The sequence below is a fragment of the Salmo salar genome, chromosome ssa01 (assembly GCF_905237065.1).
Source record: "Salmo salar chromosome ssa01, Ssal_v3.1, whole genome shotgun sequence".
NCBI lineage: Eukaryota > Metazoa > Chordata > Actinopteri > Salmoniformes > Salmonidae > Salmo > Salmo salar.
This window is the reverse complement of record NC_059442.1, coordinates 52845429-52866924: the sequence shown is the minus strand read 5'-3', so window position 1 is coordinate 52866924 and position 21496 is coordinate 52845429. Positions and strand designations below refer to the sequence as shown.

Below are 21496 nucleotides of genomic sequence, written 5' to 3'. Positions count from 1 at the left end.
TATATATATATATATATATATATATATATATATATATATAGATAGTTGATGAATGTACTCTTTTTCAAGGAAGTTACAAACATGTTTATCAAAAGGCTCTTCAAAACAGAGGCGTCGTAAGTGTGTATTATCAGGTACCCATGTCACACTACTGAGCAAAACCGACCTAGCTGAGACAATCTTTACTGCGCGGGTCTGATTTTGCATCCAACACAGTTGCTGAAACAATGCTAGAATGAAGAATGTAAACATTTTTTTTTTTTTCAATTATCCAAGCCAGCAGTATGGTTCATCCGGATGGGCATAATAGCGTGAAAATGGTATAGGAGAGCAGAGCAAACAGGGTTAGTGACCCAGTGAAGAGCTGCAACTGACCTGACGTATTCTGGCCTGAGCTTGTCCAGGACCATCTCTATCAGGTCTGGCCTGAAGTCTTCCAGCAGGTACTCTGCTGCTAGGATCTCCTCCAGAGGGTAGTACTGCAAAACAGAGGACCATTAAAAAAAAAAACTGGTCTAGGTGCTAACAATGGGAGGCCTTTGACTAACACATGCAGGGGAACACTTTACTGGAGCACAGGAATACAGAACTGGTGCTCTGCTTATTTTCACACAAAAAAAAAGATGCACACAAGAATGAATCCCAAAAGACAAAAAAAAAATACACTGGACAGACTACCTTAATACCATAATATTTTGACACTAGCAGGAATGTCAGTTTAATTTAGATTGGGGCTGAATCGATAAATCTTTATACACAAAATAAGAGACTGGCAGACAAGGCACTCTGATGACAACATAGTCATCAAACGGAGCCACGGAAGTGCAATGCATCATTGTGGAGACGACCTTAAGAAATGGAGAGCGCCACCTACGTGAAGTAATCCAGCCACTTTGGAGGTGTAGCCACGGGGCCGCTCCTTGTCCTTGAACCTGAAGGCCACTGTGTTTAAGTCCTGTGGAGGAGAAGAGAGACGAGTCACATGTCAATCGCATGAAAATAGAGTACTATTACATACAATGGAGAATTGAGCGACAAGACAATTCATCCACGTGTACTGTTACAAACACCAGAAGTTTAACTAAGAGGATAGCAAAAGGCCTATTTGAGTAAGTTTCTCAGTCTTGGTTCTGATTTTATTTTGTTAGTAAAAAGGGCTATACATAAAATGTTAATGATGGATTGTTTTCTGACAACACATACACTGGCTTCTAAGACAGCTTCAGTGCATTTGGAAAGTATTCAGACCGCTTGATTTTTTCCCCCACATTTTGTTTTACATTACAGCCTTATTGTAAAATTGATCAAATTAACTTATTTCCTCAATCTACACACAAAACCCCATAATGACAAAGCAACATTTTTTTTTTTTGAAATGTTTGCAAATGTATTAAAATAAAAACCTAAATAACTTATTTACATAAGTATACAGACCCTTTTCTATGATACTCTAAATTGAGCTCAGATGCATCCTGTTTCCATTGAACATCCTTGAGATGTTTCTACAACTTCATTGGAGTCCACCTTTTCGTAAATTCAATTGATTGGACATGATTTGGAAAGGCACACACCTGTCTATATAAGGTCCCACAGTTGATAGTGCATGTCAGAGCAAAAACCAAGCCATGAGGTCAAATGAATTGTCTTTAGAGCTCAGAGACAGGATTGTGTCGAGGCACAGATCTGGGGAAGGGTACCAAAACATTTCTGCAGCATTGAACGTCCCCAAGAACATGTTTGGAACGACCAAAAGCTGGTTGCCCGGCCAAACTGAGCAATCGGGGGAGAAGGGCCTTAGGGAGGTGAACAAGAAACCAATGTTCACTTCCAGAGTTCCTCTGTGGAGATGAGAGAAACTTGCAGAAGGACAACCATCTCGGCAGCACTCCGTAAATCAGGCCTTTATGGTAGAATGGCCAGACAGAAGCCACTCCTCAGTAAAAGGCACATGACAGCCCTCTTGGAGTTTGCCAAAAGGTACCTAAAGGACTCTCAGACCATGAGAAACAAGATTCTATAGTCTGATAAAACCTATATTGAACTCTTTGGCCATAAAGCCAAGCGTCACATCTGGAGAAAACCTGTAGAAGTGGCTTCGGTCTCTGAATGTCCTTGAGTGGCCCAGCCAGAGCTGTTTTTGCTTTGTCATTATGCGGTAGTGTGTGTAGATTGATAAGGGAATAAAAAAATATATATATTTTAGAATAAGGCTGTAACATACCAAATGTGGAAAAAGTAAAGGGATCTGAAAACTTTCTGAATGCACTGTATAGTGAGTAGACTGAGCTCAGACAGATTAGAAGTGAGTGGTACTACAGCGCAGTATTCACCTTGCACTCCTGGAAGACCCACTCCTGAGGCCCCTCAGTGCGCAGCTTCTGGATGTACTGGAACATGTGGAAGATGATGTCATCCACGTGCACTACAGAAACAAATGACACTTCAGCTTACAGGGTTGAAACAGAAACCACCACACGCAGACAAACACCTGTCTGACTTGAAGGTGTGGGCACATACACCCACGAACAAAATACACAAAACTAAACAATCCCTGAGATCCAAATGCTTACGGAGTCCCTCCTCTGTCAGGTCCACATTGATGATGAAAAACATGAAGCCTTTCGCTCCCTCTTTCTGGCCGCCGACCAGTGTGTTCACCCAGCCTGCACAAGAATAAAGGGCATAGCCACCGCTGTCAATTCAAATATAAACAATTCTACACATATACAGAATGTATTGTCAGTATAAACTCTTAATTTATTACAGTCCCAAATATTTCTACCATTCCATCAAGCCCTAAATCTTAACTAAGATTCAATCCCAGCCCTCTGGCCTACCTTTGGATTTGAGCTCGGACAGCAGGCTCCCTGGGCCCTCGTGGCCTATCAGGTGGCCCAGGTAGTGGCCTGGGTTGGACTTGTAGTACTTCTGCAGGTCTGGGATGGGGAACGTCACATACAAGTTCCTAATGTCCTTGATAGGCACCACTTTGTAGAATTGCTGTGTGTGTGGGGGGGGGGGGGGATTTAGGAAGTAGATATTTTAATTGAGGCTATTAAAAGGATCTCAGTGGCACAACTATTCGATGGTAGTATGTACTACATTCTACCATACAGTGCATTCAGAGCGTATTCAGAGCCTCTGAATTTTTCCACTTTCTTACATTAGTCTTATTCTCAAAATGGATTGTTTTCCCCCCTCATTAACCTGCACACAATAACCCATAATGACAAAGCAAAAAAAGTTCAGAAATGATTGCAATTTTTTGTATTATTTTTTTTTTAAATCAAGTTGTAGAAACATCTCAAGGATGATCAATGTAAACAGGATGCACCTGAGCTCAATTTCGAGTCTCATTGCAAAGAGTCTGAATACTTACGTAAATAAGATATGACTTTTATTTGTAATACATTTGCAAATATTTCTACAAACCTGTTTTCGCTTCATCATTATGGGGTATTGTGTGTAGATTGATGAGGGGAAAAAAACTATTTAATCCATTTTAGAATAATAAGGCTGTAGCGTAACAAAATGTGGAAAAGGTCAAGGGGTCTGAATAGATTTACAGGCCATTTAAGAAATTTACCAGACTCATATGCATTTGGGGTGTCCACCCACCGTGCTCAGAATGACAGAAATCATATTTAGATTATGGTAATGCTGCATAACAGCACATGCCACTCATGTAATGAAGCAGGCAACAAAGCCAAATATTCTAACATTTGCCAAAATGCAATTTGCTGGAACACACCATTCTCAACAGCGGACCTGATAGTGGTTCCATATATGACAGATGAAAATCTCTGTTCGAAAGAGGGGAAATCTAAAGATCCAAAAAACTGGATTGGTTGCTAATATGACTAGGATTGTGCCTTTGCCTTCTGGACAACGAAAGAAAGTTATGAAAACCATAACGGTTGGTCTATTATATAATTACTCCAGTCTATACAGAAATAAATAAAATCATTCAAAATACTTCACCAGAAAGCCAAATTAGCCAGAGGAATCAATGATCATTAGCTCCTTCCCCCCCAATTTTTTTCGAATGTTTCTAATCAAAAGCTCCTAAAGTGGTGGTGACGCGCTTCAATTTTACCAGCTGAGAAATAGAAATAGCAGCTCTTTTTAATCATGCACCAAAACTGTTAACACGTGACTGCATTAAGGATTGTTGCGCAATGAATGGGCTTATCAAAGCATGTTTTACTGCAGCAGCAACCAACTGAGGAATTTGAGAAATCCCGCTCAAAATCGTCGCTGCGCACGTGACAGCTGTTGATGAAGATACATGATGACTAACAAAAATACACAGGCCAATTTAATTCCACAAAATTATACAAATGAACCTATAGCCCGATAAGCATGACGGTCAAACGATTGGTATTTCTTTCCATCAATTAATTAAAAACATTCTGTAATGGAAATGTTGCTGTCCAGATCATTTTGGACAGCAACAGTTTTAATCGGCTTTACATTTGATGTATTCTTTGGCCAAAAGTCGGCTAACGGAAACTGTGGTGTGTGTGCGCAAACTAAGGAGCTCACCCTGAGGTGCTCCTCCTGGAAGGGGTGCTCAGGGAACTCTGGGATAGGTACATTCTTGTTCTCCACCTCTCCAAACAGCTTGACCACCATGGTGGTGAGCTCATCCAATGACTCTATAAACGAGAAAAAGGGGACAGATTAGTTTAATTTGTTAAAATACACAATCTTCCTGGGTTCAAACTCAAACCATTCAAAATACAAAATACTTAAAAGCACACGTGTTCGCTCTAACATTCTTGATACACTTCCTTTACTGTAGTTGTAATTCAGCATGTAATTACATGTAGATGAGGATGGACTGTTATCATCCTGTAAGTTCGTTCTGAATAATGTACAGCAACAGGGGAGGTCAATATTGCTTAGCAAAATGTGCTGCAAACCAGACACTGAACTGTGTAGCTGTGAAAGCCATTAATTATGAGGTCATACCATCATAAACCAGGCTGCCAAGTGCAGCCCATTTCATTTCGCTATAGAGAACATGGTGTCAGAAGATGCTAAATGTAAACTGGTAATGAATACAGCAGTGACACAGTCTACTGGATCCCCACTGGCTCATTGGAACATGGCTCATCTGTGGACAGAAGTGGAAAGTTGAGCACCAGGGTTATTGAGGAATCATTTACTGGGGCTGGTGGGGAGTATTTAAGGGGAAATAATAGAAAATGTGCATATTTCTCTTTCAAGATGATTCAACACGTACTAAACTCAGCAAAAAAAGAAATGTCCCTTTATCAGGACCCTGTTTTTCAAAGAATTCGAAAAAAATCCAAATAACTTCACAGATCTTCATTGTAAAGGGTTTAAACTGTTTCCCATGCTTGTTCAATGAACCATAAACAATTAATGAACACGCACTTGTGGAATAGTCGTTAAGACACTAACAGCTTACAGACGGTAAGCAATTAAGGTCACAGTTATGAAAACTTAGGACACTAAAGAGGCCTTTCTACTGACTCTGAAAAACACCAAAAGAAAGAAACCCAGGGTCCCTGCTCATCTGCGTGAACGTGCCTTAGGCATGCTGCAAGGAGGCATGAGGACTGCAGATGTGGCCAGGGCAATAAATTGCAATGTCCGTACTGTGAGACGCCTAAGACAGCGCTACAGGGAGACAGGATGGACAGCTCATCGTCCTCGCAGTGGCAGACCATGTGTAACACCTGCACAGGATCGGTACATCCGAACATCACACCTGCGGGACAGGTACAGGATGGCAACAACAACTGCCCGAGTTACACCAGGAACGCACAATCCTTCCATCAGTGCTTAGACTGTCCGCAATAGGCTGAGAGAGGCTGGACTGAGGGCTTGTAGGCCTGTTATAAGGCAGGTCCTCACCAGACATCACCGGCAACAACGTCGCCTATGGGCACAAACCCACTGTTGCTGGACCAGACATGACTGGCAAAAAGTGCTCTTCACTGATGAGTCGCGGTTGCGTCTCACCAGGGGTGATGGTCGGATTCACGTATATCGTCAAAGGAATGAGCGTTACACGGAGGCCTGTACTCTGGAGCGGGATCGATTTGGAGGTGGAGGGTCCGTCATGGTCTGGGGCGGTGTGTCACAGTATCATCGGACTGAGGTTGTTGTCATTGCAGGCAATCTCAACACTGTACGTTACAGGGAAGACATCCTCCTCCCTCATGTGGTACCCTTCCTGCAGGCTCGTCCTGACATGATCCTCCAGAATGACAATGCCACCAGCCATACTGCTCGTTCAGTGCGTGATTTCCTGCAAGACAGGAATGTCAGTGTTCTGCCATGGCCAGCGAAGAGCACGGATCTCAATCCCATTGAGCACGTCTGGGACCTGTTGGATCGGAGGGTGAGGGCTAGGGCCATTCCCCCCAGAAATGTCCAGGAACTTGCAGGTGCCTTGGTGGAAGAATGGGGTAACATCTCACAGCAAGAACTGGCAAATCTAGTATAGTCCATGAGGAGGAGATGCACTGCAGTACTTAATGCAGCTGGTGGCCACACCAGATACTGACTGTTACTTTTGACCCCCCTTTGTTCAGGGACATATTCCATTTCTGTTGAACTTGTTCAGTTTATGTCTCAGTTGTTGAATCTTATGTTCATACAACTATTCACAGATGTTAAGTTTTCTGAAAATAAACACAGTTGACAGTGAGAGGATGTTTCTTTTTTTGCTGAGTTTGGATACATGGGCTCCGATACAATTCAAGGAACGATAAGTTTGAAACGATTTGGGGAGATTCTGTTTGATTAAAAGATCGAATCAATACGATTAGATGCACTAAAACATGTTGCATAAACACATTCATTTTCCATTCTAAATTCAAATCTGCTGCTGATGGAGCTCATGAGCTGGGCCTCTCGGAGCTGGATCTGTCCGAGAGGACACACGCGTGTATAATTGATGTATATGGTGTACAGTTTCTTCAGAAAGTATTCATTACCCTTTACTTTGTCCACATTTTGTTGTGTTACAGCCTGGAAAATAGTTTGATTCACTTTTTTCTTCTCACTCATCTACACACAATACCCTATAATGACGAAGTGAAAACGTGTTGACATTTTCCCAATTTATTGAAAATAATCATTTACATAAGAACTCACACCCGAGTCAATACTTTGCACACCTGGATGGCACAATATTTGCACATTATTCAAGCTCTGTCTAGTTGGTGGTCGATAGCTAGATAGCCATTTCCATATCTTGCCATAGATTTTCAAGCCGATTTGTGTCAAAACTGTAACTAGGCACCTCAAGAACATTCGTGTCGTCTTGGCAAGCAACTCCAGCGTATATTCGGCCTCGTGTTTTAGGTTATTGTCCTGCTGAAAGGTGAATTCCTCTCCCAGTGTGTTAGAAAGCAGACAACCAGGCTTTCCTCTAGGACTTTGCCTGTGCTTAGTTCTATTCCGTTTTTTTTTATCCTAAAATATATACACTACCGTTCAAAAGTTTGGGGTCACTTAGAAATGTCCTTGTTTTTGAAAGAAATAACATCAAATTGATCAGAAATAATGTAGACATTGTTAATGTTGTAAATTACTTTTTGTAGCTGGAAACAGCAGATTTGTTATGGAATATCTACATAGGAGTACAGAGGCCCATTATCAGCAACCATCACTCGTGTTCCAATTGCATGTTGTGTTAGCTAACTGTTCTAATTAAAGAAGCAATAAAACTAGCCTTCTTCAGACTAGTTGAGCATCTTCATTTGATGAAGGCTATTCCATGTGAGAAATTGCCAAGAAACTAAAGATCTCATACAACGCAGTGTACTTCTCCCTTCACAGAACAGCGCAAACTGTTCTGAAAGGGGTCTGAATACTTTCCGAATGCATAACTACCAGCAAAACTACTGCTGATGGTTAACCTGAACAATCCAAATAAAATCTAATGTAAGCCCTGATCAGCATATAGCTTACCTATAGCCAGATGAGGGTTGTGTCTCCTGAGGTAGCCAAGGCTACTTATATTCCAGTAAAACACCATTTTCAACAGCACATTTGATCAAAATAAACTAGCAAACTACATGGTTGTAACTCAGCTAATAAAGCTTAATATTGTGCTAAACTAGAAAAGTCTCAGTAAGCAAAATCACACAGAAGTCTAAAATACACATTTTCCAAAGGCTGAAGTTAGGTTCTGAATTAAAGGTGAAAAGACAATTCATGGACTGATTGAATCAAATAAAGAACGGTCCTGACCAGAACAAATATGTTGATGATTGGTTCAGATTTGGTCGGGACCACAAATTATACAGTACCAGTCAAAAGTTTGGACACACCGACTCATTCCAGGGTTCTTCTTTCCTTTTTACAATTTTCTACATTGTAGAATAGACATCAAAACTATAAAACATATATGGAATCATGTATTAACCAAAAAATGTGTTAAACAAATCAAAATATATTTTATATTTGAGATTCTTCAAAGTAGCCACCCTTTGCATTGATAGCTTTGCACACTCTTGGCATTCAACCAGCTTCATGAGGTAGTCACTGGAATGCATTTCAATTGCCAGGTGTGCCTTGTTAAAAGTTCATTTGTGGAATTATTTCCCCTTCTTAATGCGTTTGAGCCAATCAGTTGTGTTGTGACAGGGTAGGGATGGTATACAGAAGATAGCCCTATTTGGTAAAAGACCAAGTCCAGAACAGCTTAAATAAGCATAAAGAAAACGACAGTCCATCATCACTTTAAGTCATAAAAAGGTCAGTCAATCCAGAAAATGTATTTAAGTGCAGTCGCAAAAACTATCAAGCGCTATGATGAAACGGCTCATGGGCACCGCCACAGGAAAGGAAGACCCAGAGTAACCTTTACTGCAGAGGATAAGTTCATTAGAGTTACCAGCCTCAGAAATTGCAGCCCAAATAAATGCTTCAGAGTTCAAGTAACAGACACATCTCAACATCAACTGTTCAGAGGAGACTACGTGAACCAGGCCTTCATGGTCAAATGCTGCAAAGAACCCACTACTAAAGGACACCAATAAGAAGACTTGCTTGGGCCAAGAAACACGAGCAATGAACATTAGACTGGTGGAAATCTGTCCTTTGGTCTGATGAGGCCAACATTTTTATTTTTTGTTCCAACCACCATGTCTGTGAGACGCAGAGTAGGTGAACGGATGATCTCCGCATGTGTGGTTCCCACAGTGAAGCATGGAGGAGGTGTGATGGTGTTTTGCTGGTGACACTGTCGGTGATTTATTTAGTATTCAAGGCACACTTAACCAGCATGGCTACCACTCAGGTTGCAGAAGGCTGGAAACCTTCCGGGAAATTTACCCGGAATTTCAACCCTCTGCATGCACAGCGCATTATTCCATCACGTGCAATGCACTCTTCCATCACATGTACAGCTGATTCTCAAGATCTTACACACTAATGAGATGCTATTGAGCCCACACTACTACACTGTCTGAGCCAAGGACTACATGCTTTCTGGTAAGTTTTGATTACAATACTGGGTTGAATATATTTTGTATGACATACATGGTGTTTTGTTAACTAGTAAATTGTAGCCTACAGCAAAGTGTGTTTAAATCATTTCTAACTTGTTAACAATTTCTGATAGTTTTTGCTACCATGTGAGTTTTCGCTTGCTTGAGCCTGCTAACTGAGGAGTGTTAATTCACCTGTTTCCATACATTTTAAAACATTTATCTTACAAAGGAGTTGTTTAATCTAACTGCTTAACTATTTATCTGTACATGGAATTGTATGTTGTTTTTCTTACTAATTTTTTCCTAATCTTTACAGGAAAATGCCACGGGCACTATCTGATGTGTGGAGATATTTCACTGCAGCTAATGTAGAAAGAAAAGTTGTGTACATTTGCAAATACTGTGCCAAATCATATGTGAAGACCCAGAAACATCTGGCCAAGTGCATAAAGTTCTCTCAGCGCTCACAACAAGCAACTTCTGACCAAAGTTCCTCTACTTCTATTCAATTAAATTATGAATCAGACACCTTATCGATAGCAACAGCTCATGGTCCTCCTGGAATCAGATTATTATTTTTTTACTCAATGGAGGAAAGTAGTCAGAGAAATGCTGATGAACATCTTGCTGGAGCTGTGTATGCAACTGGTTCACCTCTGATGCTCCCAGGCAATGTGTATTGGAAGATATTTCTGAATGTTCTTTGCCCAGCATACACCCCTCCAACCAGACATGCTTTATCTACTCATTGGCTGGATGCAGAGTTCAAGTGAAGGTTAAGCAAATCATAGAGAAAGCAGACTGTATTGCAATCATCTCTGATGGGTGGTCAAATGTTTGTGGACAAGGAATAATTAACTACATCATTGCCACCCCTCAAACCAGTATTCTACAAGAGCACGGACACAAAGGACAACAGACACACCAGTCTACATTGCAGATGAGCTGAAGGCAGTCAATGACCTTGGACCACAGAAGGTATTTGCACTGGTGACAGACATTGCTGCAAACATGAAGGCTGCTTGGTCTAAAGTGGAGGAGTCCTACCCATTGGCTGTGCTGCTCATGCATCGAATCTGCTCCTCAAGGACGTCATGGCACTGAAAACAATGCATACTCTACAAGAGAGCCAATGAAATGGTTAGGTATGTGAAGGGTCATCAAGTTATAGCAGCAATCTACCTCACCAAGCAGTGAGAAGAATAAGAGCACCACATTGAAGCTGCCCAGCAACACCCGTTGGGGTAGTGTGGTCATCATGTTTGACAGTCTCCTGGAGGGTAGGAGTCTCTCCAAGAAATGGCCATATCACAGTCTGCCGATATGGACAGCGCCATCAAGAGGATCCTCCTGGATGATGTATTTTGGGAGAGAGTGGTAAGCAGCCTGAAACCTATAGCAGTAGCCATTGCACAGATTGAGGGAGACAATGCCATCCTGTCTGATGTTCAGACTCTGCTTGCAGATGTAAGATAAGAGATCTGTACTGCCCTGCCCACTTCACTGTCACTCCAAGCAGAGGAAACTGCAGTTCTGAAATACACCAAAAAGCGAAGACTTCAGCCTGAAGCCCATACACGCCGCATCGCACATGTTGGACCCCAAGTATGATGGCAAGAGCATCCTGTCTAGTACAGAGATCAACAAGGCCTATGGTGTCATCACTACCGTGTCTCATCACCTTGGCCTGGATGAGGGCAAGGTTCTTGGCAGTCTGGCGAAGTACACTACCAAGCAAGGGCTCTGGGATGGAGATGCAATATGGCAGTCGTGCCAACATACCTCATCAGCCACCTGGTGGAAGGGACTTTTTGGATTTGAGGCTCATCATCCCCCAAATCCCACCAACATCAGCCACCTCAAAGCGCAACTGGTCATTGTTTGGGAACACACACAAACCATAGCACGCAACAAGCTGACCAATACAAGGGTTGAAAAATTGGTGGCCATCCAGGCAAAATTTAGGCTTTTTGAGCCAATAAGCCATCCTCAAGGTTGGAAAGTGACAGTGAAGATGAGGCCTCAGTCTGATGTGCAAGAGGTGGACATTGAGGAAGTCCAGGGAGAAGACATGGAAGCCTGAGAGGAAGACAACCAAAGCTTTAGTTTCTAGACTATCATTTTACAGATGTATGTTGAAAACGTTTAAGGGACATGTGATGGATCATTGGAGATCATTCAATATTCCCTTTCTTTTGTTGTTCAGTGAAATCATCCCATGTGAAGAGTAAACTAATTTAAATACATTTCAAGTCGTAACTAAAGCAATTTTTTACTTCTATTGGATGTATTTAATCTATTGCAATTATGTCTACTTATGATAAGGTAAAAGGTTTAAGTTTGTCTCCATATGATATGGTAAATACATCCAATGCAAAAAACATCTACATTTAAATGGTATTAATATTAATTTGCAAATATTTCCATTAATTCCCATGGAAAGTTTCCACCTCTGAATATTCCCCAAAATGTGCAACCCTAGCTACCACAGCATTCTGCACCGACACGCCATCCCATCTGGTTTGCGCTTAGAGGGACTATCATTTGTTTTTCAACAGGACAATGACCCAACACACCTCCAGGCTAAGTAAGGCCTATTTGACCAAGAAGGAGAGTGATGGAGTGCTGCCTCAGATGACCTGGCATCCACAATCACCCAACCTCAAACCAATTGAGATGGTTTGGGATAAGTTGGACGCAGAGTGAAGGAAAAGCAGCCAACAAGTGCTCAGCATATGTGAGAACTCCTTCAAGACTGTTGGAAAAGCATTCCAGTTAAAGCTGGTTGAGAGAATTCCAAGAGTGTGCAAAGCTGTCAAGGCAAAGGGTGGCTACTTTGAAGAAAATAAAATACATTTTGATTTGTTTAACACTTCTTTTGGTTACTACATGATTCCCTATGTGTTACTTCAGTTGTGATGTCTTCACTATTATTCTACAATGTAGAAAACAGTAAAAATAAAGAAAAACCCTTGAATGAGTAGGTTTGTGCAAACTTTTGACTGGTACTGTATGTCCGAGAACATAGAAATCAAGGCTGGGCCAGACCAAATTTATCCATGTGTTAGGCCCATCCATCATTTATAAAACAGGCATTGACTTGATTAGTCCGGATTCCTGTGACTAATCAATTTGGCCATTTAAGCTCAATATCAGCTACAAAACTTTATCAGGAGTTATCCTGAGCCTATTTGCAATATGTTTAAACAGCAGGAAATGCATACGTTTTTTTCTTTTTTGCTATGATCAGCTCATCAACAACTGATGGATACAAACTTGAAACTACTCATCATGACAATTTAGCCCATGGGGTGAAACTCCTGGACAGCAGTAGTGAGTAGCCTGATTATCCATTCCATATTGTCCATTTTACTTTTTAGGATAGGTTTGTTAACATTAACATGTCAGCATAATTTTTATTTGATTGGGCACCATTTAGGTTAGGCTATTTAATTGGAGAAACGTGCATGATCTAAAAAGTGTCCGTCTCATTACATTGTCATACATTTTATATCCAGCCTGTAGGCTACAGAAAAGGTCACATACCCTTTCTACCATATAGCCTACTATACCTGCTACATTATTTATGTTAGATCATTTTTGGGACGGAACGTTGGAGGTGCGCTGGAAATGGACCAGCAAAATATTTTGCTTCCCTGCACTGCTTATCACAGGGCGGCATCAGCGCTCACCTAAAAAGCCCATATGCCACTGGTTGAGAGAAATGGTCATTGTTTTTGGGCAGAATTATATGAGGTTTGATGTGTTGTTGGGGGTGCTGTATTGGTCAGATTAGCTCAAAAAATGCTGCCCTCTTCAATCTGCCACCATAGGGGGCTGCCTAATACTGCCTAATGAGCGAGCCGGCATTGCCCGATTTAGCAGACCAATAGGCTTCTGCAGCAGCTCTGGGAAGAAAATAAATCTCAAAATTAGTGCACTGGGCCTTTACTACTCCTGTATTAGTAGACTGATACAGCCAATGGCAGCACGGGGAGAAATGTCATCCCCCCCCAGACCAGAATTCCCAGCACCCCCACCCCTAAACATCTTCCTGCGGCTATGGCGCAAGCCAATTAACAAACATTTGAATCCTGAAGGTGACAATGCAGATGTGCCAGATCAAGAATGGGCCTACCCCTCATTTGTCAGCATGCCTGGGGTTGTTAGGCATACAAAATAAATTGTAGATCTATGACTTTCAACATAATTACATGCTTAGTTCGACACTGAATGAGAGGACGCCGTTGTCACATAATATAAAAAGGTAATTTCAGGACGTAGAAAGAATGTAATTTGAGCAACAATAAAGTTAACTGGCGATTCCTAACGTTTTAATCAATTTACTGACCGATGCATGCTACATTTGGATTGGTTTGGGGTCCAACAGACCAGTGTGTATTCGTGAATCGTTACATCCCTACGAAATAACTGCAACTGTAAAGGACTATTCCAGTCTAGGAGACGGGGGATGGGAGGGGGGGGACGACTGCGCAAACAGATGACTGCAGGACTTGACTTGAGTGTTATGTGGGCTCAGTTCCAGATTGTTACAGAAGAGGAGTGTTCAGAAAAAGCACTTCCTACTTGATCTTAGATCTGTACAGCTGACAGGTTATTTCATCTGCCCCGTAACCAGTCTAAGATCACTGATCCAAGCAGCAACGCTCTCTTACAGATGTGGACGTTTGCACATACGACACTCACTTACCTCTCCCCAGCACACACAGTCCCATGAGGTTGGAGGAGTAGTAGGTGGAGTGGAATTTCAGGAGCTCCTGGCGGATGTCGATCCCATCCTTGGATGGCCTAGTCTCCAGAGTTAACTTGTTACCTGAAAAATCAACCAGATATAATACATAACCAGCTAGTCAACAAAATGCACATCAGCAAGGAATGTGTTTGTAATATACAGTGCAGTGAGTGCTTGACCTTATTGGACAAACAAATATAAATCTGGATCATATGATGCGTTGGAGGAAAAACAACTGTCACAGATCCAAAATAGTCACCATCAAAGACTTCATGAAACAGTATACAGTGGGAAGGAGAATACATCCACTTATAAAAAGGGCAACAAGCTTGTTCCAAGAAAACCAATGTGTGAACAAAATGAATCCCCACAGTGATGCGATTACAATTCTGATTAAGGCCACCAGTGACAGACTGACCACTTTTGTCCTCTATGGGCTAGCGCTTTGCTAATTAGCCTACACAACCAGAGCCTAAACCTAGCCCTTTCTCTGTGGCAGGCTAGCTGGTGGGCATTTCCCTCTACTAAAACAAATACCAGAGACACACCACATTTAGAACATCTGGAGAGATGTAAATAGTTCAAAAGGGAAGTTCAACACTTTATAACCTAATTATTAATTATCGCCAGACCCATAATGTCTACATCTGAATATTAACGTGTGGTTAAGTGTCCCTTTAAGCATTTCTAAGAATGTTATGTTTTTGTGGAGGATGTCTCCCAACACTCGTTCATTAATGAGTGTTCCGGCCGAGCTGATCCTGTTTCTATTATTAGACGAAAATCAAGCTTATATAACTAAACGCTGCCACCAGCTGGCTCTCCTGGGCTGGGAGTCCAATCGCAAGAGAACACAATTAAGGAGGAGAGAATGAGTCAGCACATTCCAAAACGAAAGGCTGAGAAGGATTTAGGGGTTTTATACGCCATGTTCATAACGGCACACTGTAGCAAAATGTTTTGTAACAGAAAAGGAAACTGAAGTACTGGTAGTTCCTCCTGTTTCAGTCCATTGTCTTCCGCAGGGCACTACGCTTTTTTTTTTAACAAGTCAAAAAATGTATGCGCACACAAAGAAATTTAGGAGCACAATGAACAATATTTGGGTAATAAAGCTAGAATCATGCATTTTTCTGGGCATACTGGTGCTCCCAAATTAAAATTCCAGGTCGCACAGAAAAATATTAAGCTCATATGCGAGTAAAATGGTCGCACTGTAGAGCCCTGTTCTGTTTGGCGCCTAATGAACATGACTGTGGATACATGCTGGGTTATGTTGAATCCGTCTATAGTACGCGAGGTGACATGGGGTTTTTACCGGTCCCAAATTTGCTGAATGGGTGGTTGGGGTTGCCAGTGGCCTTCTCCAGCTGGAACAGCCTCCAGGCATCATTCATCAGGTTCTTCTCGTGCTCCGAGTCCACAGCGTTCACCTCACGGTCCTTACAGCTCTCGTCAAACAACGGGCACAAGAAGAACTGAGCAAACCTAGACACACAAAGGACAAGACATTCCTTTAACGAGTTAACATACATAGGCAAAAACAGCAGATTAGGCTACCTAGATAAAAAAATTTAAAAAAAGGGCTGTTGGATGATTTTGGTTTTTAAATTAACTTGAGTGTCCTGGTGAAGGCCTACAGGAACATCAGTGAGGATTAAGCAAATGGTGGGTTAGGGGTGTGTGCCATTTCTTTTTCCAGGCCAGTGGTTAATAACTGCAGTAACATGTGGAAAAGTCCACGTTCTCAATTCAGATGTGTACTTTTCTCAACTGTAGGCTGTTCGTCAGCAGACTCAATAGACTGCAGTGACATTTCACAGATCTGTATGCAAAGCTATTTGAATGGCCCTAAGGACGAGCAACTGCCATGCAAAACAAAACCACCGCAATTAAGTGAACTGGCGAAAGTAAATGCCCTCTGCAGCTAGGCAGCTACAGACTGTCAACATAGCTGGAAGATACAGAAATCTGAGATGTCATAAGCAAGCTCTATATTCAAGTGGCCCTGGCCTATACACCTGTAATTACTATTCAGGTAGCCCTATACACCCATTATCAACCACCCTCCTTCGATTGGAACACTATTTAACTAGACAAGTCAGTTAAAAACAAATTATTATTTACAATAACGGCCAAACCCGGACGCTGGGCCAATTGTGCGCCGCCCTATGGGACCCCCAATCATGGCCGGTTGTGATACAGCCTGGAATCGAACCAGGGTGTCTGTAGTGACACCTCTAGCACTGCCTTAGACCGCTGCGCCACTCGGGAGTCCCAAAACTGTATGAAGGTTGATGATATGGATTTCAAAATGGCTTCCAAAAACCAGGTCACAGATTCCAGTGTAACATTACTTTTTGTTCATGAGTGTTTGAAAAGCTTATCAATAGTTAAAATATTGACCTGCATTGGTGTCCAGATGGTGTTCACACGCCTAATCGAATCACAGTAGCACACCCAAAGCCGTCAAGTAAAATGTGAGAATTTCTACCACGACATAACCAGGGTCATATTCAAAAAGCACCAAATGGAAGAAAATAAACTGAAACAGGGCGGGGCTACCTGAACTTGTCCAATAAGAAACGCTTGTTTTGCAAAAAAGTTAAACTATGTGCCTTATTGAACATGACCCTGTTGGTTCACCCACCTGTCCAATGCTCCCTCCAGGTGTTCGTGGGATACGTCAAAGTAGTAGTTGGTGTGCTCTCCGCTAGTGAAAGCATTGGAGCTGCCAGCATGCTCACTGAGAAACTGGCTGTACTCATTCTCCTTGGGGTACTTCTCTGTGCCCAAGAACAGCATGTGTTCGCAGAAGTGGGCAATGCCTGATATGTTCCCTGGGTCTGACAAAGAACCTGGTAGACATAAGAGTCGAACACAGTTAATCTACACGTTGCTTCGCTTTCACACAATTCTGCACTTAAAGTAAAACAAAGTAAATTATGTTTAGATGCTGCCAGCCATAACATTGGAGAGGTGGTTCAAACCCTGAAACAATAAGGTATAAAAACAGAAGCAGAAGAAAGAGTGTGATAAAGGATCCTCTTCAATGTAGTCCCATGGGAGATAAACTAGGGAGTGAAAAAGAGAAATGGCAGCATAATTTACAGGAATAGTGGAGAAAGTGAATGGGGGTTTGAAACAAAGAAATAAAAGATACAGATAATGATGCTACAGGATGAGGAGATAGGTGGAGACACCTGTAGAAAAATAACTCGAGGGGGAGACCAGGGGGGTCTCTGGATTGAGAATGGGTCTTGGAGGCTGCCTCGGGCCTAGATAAGCGGAGTGGGTGAATACTCTACCGATGTTGACGTCCAGCCCTGCTGAGGACTTGTCAGTGGTGGGATCACTGATGAGCACGGCCTTCAGGCCATTGTTAAACTCCAGGCCCCTGTAGACCCGCTTGTCTTCTGGAGAGCGGACGATCTCACTGACCACCCTCTTCACAGCCGGGTCTGTCATTCTGAGGGGCAGAGACAACACAAGCCTGTAGAGCACAGGAAAGAATGTTGTTATTTTATGCACTATATTCTCAATTGATTGGAGAAGCAATTTACAGATTGATGGTCATTACAATGATTGATTTTAACATGTAGGGGAGATGTAGTGGAGAGAATTTTGAATGACGCAAGGTACACAGACTACTCAAACGTAAGTACCATATTTAGACCCCGAGCAGACTCCAGCATTGTCAACAAAACAGCGGACCAATACTATGCTAACAAGCATATGTAAGTGATTTTAGCAAATAAATACATTCAACAGGCACATACAGTGCCTTTGGAAAGTATTCAGATGCCTTGACTTTTTCCACAGCCGTATTCTAAAATAATCCCTCAATCTACACACAATACTCCATAATGAAAAAGAAAAACAAGTTTGTAGAAAGTTGCTAATTTATACATGTAAACAAAAAATTTAAAAAATGGAAATATCACATTCACATAAGTATTCAGATCCTTTACGCAGTACTTTGTTGAAGCACCTTTGGTAGCGATTGCAGCATTTAGTCTTCTTGGGTATGATGCTACAAGCTTGCCACACCTGTATTTTGGGAGCTTCTCCCATTCTTCTTTGCAGATCCTCTCAAGCTCTGTCAGCTTTCCAAATACACCACCATTCAAAAGTTTGTGGTCACTTAGAAACGTCCTTGTTTTTTAAAGAAAGGCACATTTTTGTCCATTTAAACATCAAATTGATCATAAATACAGTGGACATTGTTAATGTTGTAAATTACTATTGTAGCTGGAAACACAAGTCTCAACGTCAACAGTGAAGAGGCGACTCCGGGATGCTGGCCTACTAGGCAGAGTTGCAAAGAGAAAGCCAGATCTCAGACTGGCCAATAAAAATAAAATATTAAGATGGGCAAAAAAAACAGACAGTGGACAGAGGACCTGCCTAGAAGGCCAGCATCCCGGAGTCGCCTCTTCACTGTTGACATGGAGACTGGTGTTTTGCGGGTACTATTTAATGAAGCTGCCAGTTGAGGACATGTGAGGCATCTGGTTAGAGCCAGTTTGCGCTGTTCTGTGAAGGGAGTAGTACACAGCATTGTACGAGATCTTCAGTTTCTTGGCAATTTCTCACATGGAATAGCCTTCATTTCTCAGAAAGAGAATAGACAGTTTCAGAAAAAAAAATGTCTTTGTTTCTGGCCATTTTCAGCCTGTAATCGAACCCACATGACGGTGCTCCAGATACTCAACTAGTCTAAAGAAGGCCAGTTTTATTGCTTCTTTAAAAATCAGAACAACAGTTTTCAGCTGTGCTAAGATAATTGCAAAAAGGTTTTCTAATGATCAATTAGCTTTTTAAAGTGATAGATTAGCTAACAACGTGCCAATGGAACACAGGAGTGATAGTTGCTGATAATGGGCCTCTGTACGCCTATGTAGATATTCCATTTAAAAATCAGCCGTTTCCAAATACAATAGTCATTTATAACATTAACAATGTCTACACTGTATTTCTGATCAATTTGATGTTATTTTAAATGGAAAAAGAAATCTTGTTTTTGGATGAATTTAAGTGACCAAACTTTTGAACGGTAGTGTATTTATTTCTAGTTTACCTTTATTTAACTAGGAAAGTCAGTTAAGAACAAATTCTTATTTACAATAACAGCCTACACCGGCCAAACCCGGACGAAGCTGGGCCAATTGTGCGCCGCCCTATGGGACTCCCAATCACAGCCGGTACAGCTATTTTCAGGTGTCTCCTGAGACGTTCGATCCGGTTCAAGTCCAGGCTCTGGCCGGGCCACTCAAGGACATTCAGAGACTTGTCCCGAAGCCACTCCTACGTTGTCTTGGCTGTGTGCTTAGGCTCGTTGTCCCATTGGAAGGTGAACCGTCGCCCCAGTCTGAGATCCTGAGCAGTTTTAAATCAAGGATCTCTGTGTTTTGCTCCGTTCATCTTTGCCTCGATCCTGACTAGTCTCCTAGTCCCTGCCACTGAAAAACAAACCCCACAGCATAATGCTGCCACCACACTTCACCATAGGGATGGTGCCAGATTTCCTCCAGATGTCACGCTTGGCAATCAGACCAAGGAATTCAATCTTGGTTTCACCAGACCAGAGAATATTGTTTCTCATGGTCTGAGAGTCTTTAGGTGTCTTTTGACAAACTCCAAGCAGGTGATCACGTGCCTTTTACTGAGGAGTAGCTTCCGTCTAGCCACTCTACCATAAAGGCCTGATTGGTGGAGTGCTGCAGAGATGTTTTTTTTTTTTTTTAAATTTAACTAGGAAAGTAAGTTAAGAAATTCGTATTTACAATGACAGCCTTCTGGAAGATTCTCCCATCTCCACAAAGGAACTCTAGAGCTCTGTCAGAGTGACCATTGGGTTCTTGTTCTGTTGCACACTATTGCCGTGGACCAGCTCGTACATAAAGCATCCTCCATTCAGGCTGCAAATGCATCTTTTTCCTCCTTACCTAACATTAATGGCGTACCGAATGTAGGATGCTATATCCCACGGAGGACACGAGTGTATTACGGGCTGGGCACTCAATCCTAGACAGTGCAGAGCTAGCGCCCACTATCGGCTGCCGGCTACAGCTGGAACAGTAATACTAGTCTGTCTAGGGCTAGGCGATATTTTGCATTGATAGCTACATGTTTCCAACTAGCTACAAAACGATATTTTTTTCTCAGAATATACCCTTTCAAATGTATTCACAGTATGACAGTGTATTTCTACTAGGCTGGTTTAAGATTTGCAAGTTAACTACCCGCACTGTGATAGCCGGAAACCGCCATAGATTAGCTGGCTAACCTCATTAACGTTAGCTGGCTAGTCTGCCCTGAGTCCTTGCTAGCTAAATTAGCTATATTTAGCGTGTAGTTGGTGCCAGGTGCATCCGGCAGCTAGCTAGACTAGCTGGTTTCAAATCAAGTGCATAACTATACGTGTCCTTGGTTAGCTAGCTAGCTATCAAAGTTGATATGCTACTTGTATACGTAGCTAGCTGTGAATGCTTTTCTGCCGATGCTTAGTTAGTCAGCCCTTCAGCTAGCTAACGAGGGTCATTCTGTAACGTTTCAGCTACCGTTATCTGGTAAATATTTGTTCATTACATGCGGGTTTTTGAAGTGGATAGTATCTGACATTTAACACTCACCTAACACTTTGATAAAAGTACAAACTATTCCCCGCAATCAGACGGTGTCTCCTAAACTGTGGCAGTCGGCTAAAACATTGCAGCATACTTCGGATAGACAACAGTCAGAGAAACCTTCGATCTTTACGGCGCCATGTTGTAATAGACAAATGCAATCAACGCCAGAGAGTCACGTAATCGATCATGATTTATTTGATGTCAGGGGTATTTACTGAAATAAAATACTATTATTTTAAACTAACAACATATACAACATGTGGACAAGTATGGTTTTGATTGATGCGATATGTTTAGATCAAAAAGTCGATTAATCAGCCTGTTTGGATCAAGCCACTCCTTTCCTAGCTACTGCCGAGTCCCCCAGCCATGTTCGAGAGGCTCAAAACCGTAATGTATCATGGGTAATTGTGACTGACTGATCTACAAATAATAATGAGTAGTTAATTTATAATGCAAGGTTTTTGTAGATCAGTCAGTCGGCAGGCTCATGCACTGTCGAACAAGCTCCCTAACAACTGTATGTTCCGGTTGAAGGGGACTATGTCTAGACCTATAGAGAAATACTTTTTCACGAGTATAAAACACCTCCGTTCCGCCAGCAAGAACAAGACCTACACTATATACAAAAG

The 21496-nt window shown here is 41.9% G+C and overlaps 1 protein-coding gene across 2 annotated transcripts in view; it reads right to left on the bottom strand.

Moving 5' to 3' along the window:
* The window catches only part of LOC106604847 (insulin-degrading enzyme), a 43381-nt gene extending 22212 nt beyond the window's left edge, over positions 1-21169 (bottom strand). For both annotated transcript variants that reach the window (XM_014199905.2, XM_014199914.2), the window contains exons 1-11: positions 20868-21169; positions 17541-17725; positions 16883-17090; positions 15551-15720; positions 14191-14313; positions 4546-4658; positions 2838-3000; positions 2571-2663; positions 2331-2422; positions 875-955; positions 376-479 (exon numbers count right to left, since the gene is read on the bottom strand). In XM_014199905.2, coding sequence (XP_014055380.1) covers positions 376-479; positions 875-955; positions 2331-2422; positions 2571-2663; positions 2838-3000; positions 4546-4658; positions 14191-14313; positions 15551-15720; positions 16883-17090; positions 17541-17725; positions 20868-20953 — 1418 coding nt within the window. In that variant the 5' untranslated portion in view covers positions 20954-21169. The remainder of the gene's footprint in view (positions 1-375; positions 480-874; positions 956-2330; positions 2423-2570; positions 2664-2837; positions 3001-4545; positions 4659-14190; positions 14314-15550; positions 15721-16882; positions 17091-17540; positions 17726-20867) is intronic.
* Positions 21170-21496: the final 327 nt, after the last annotated feature.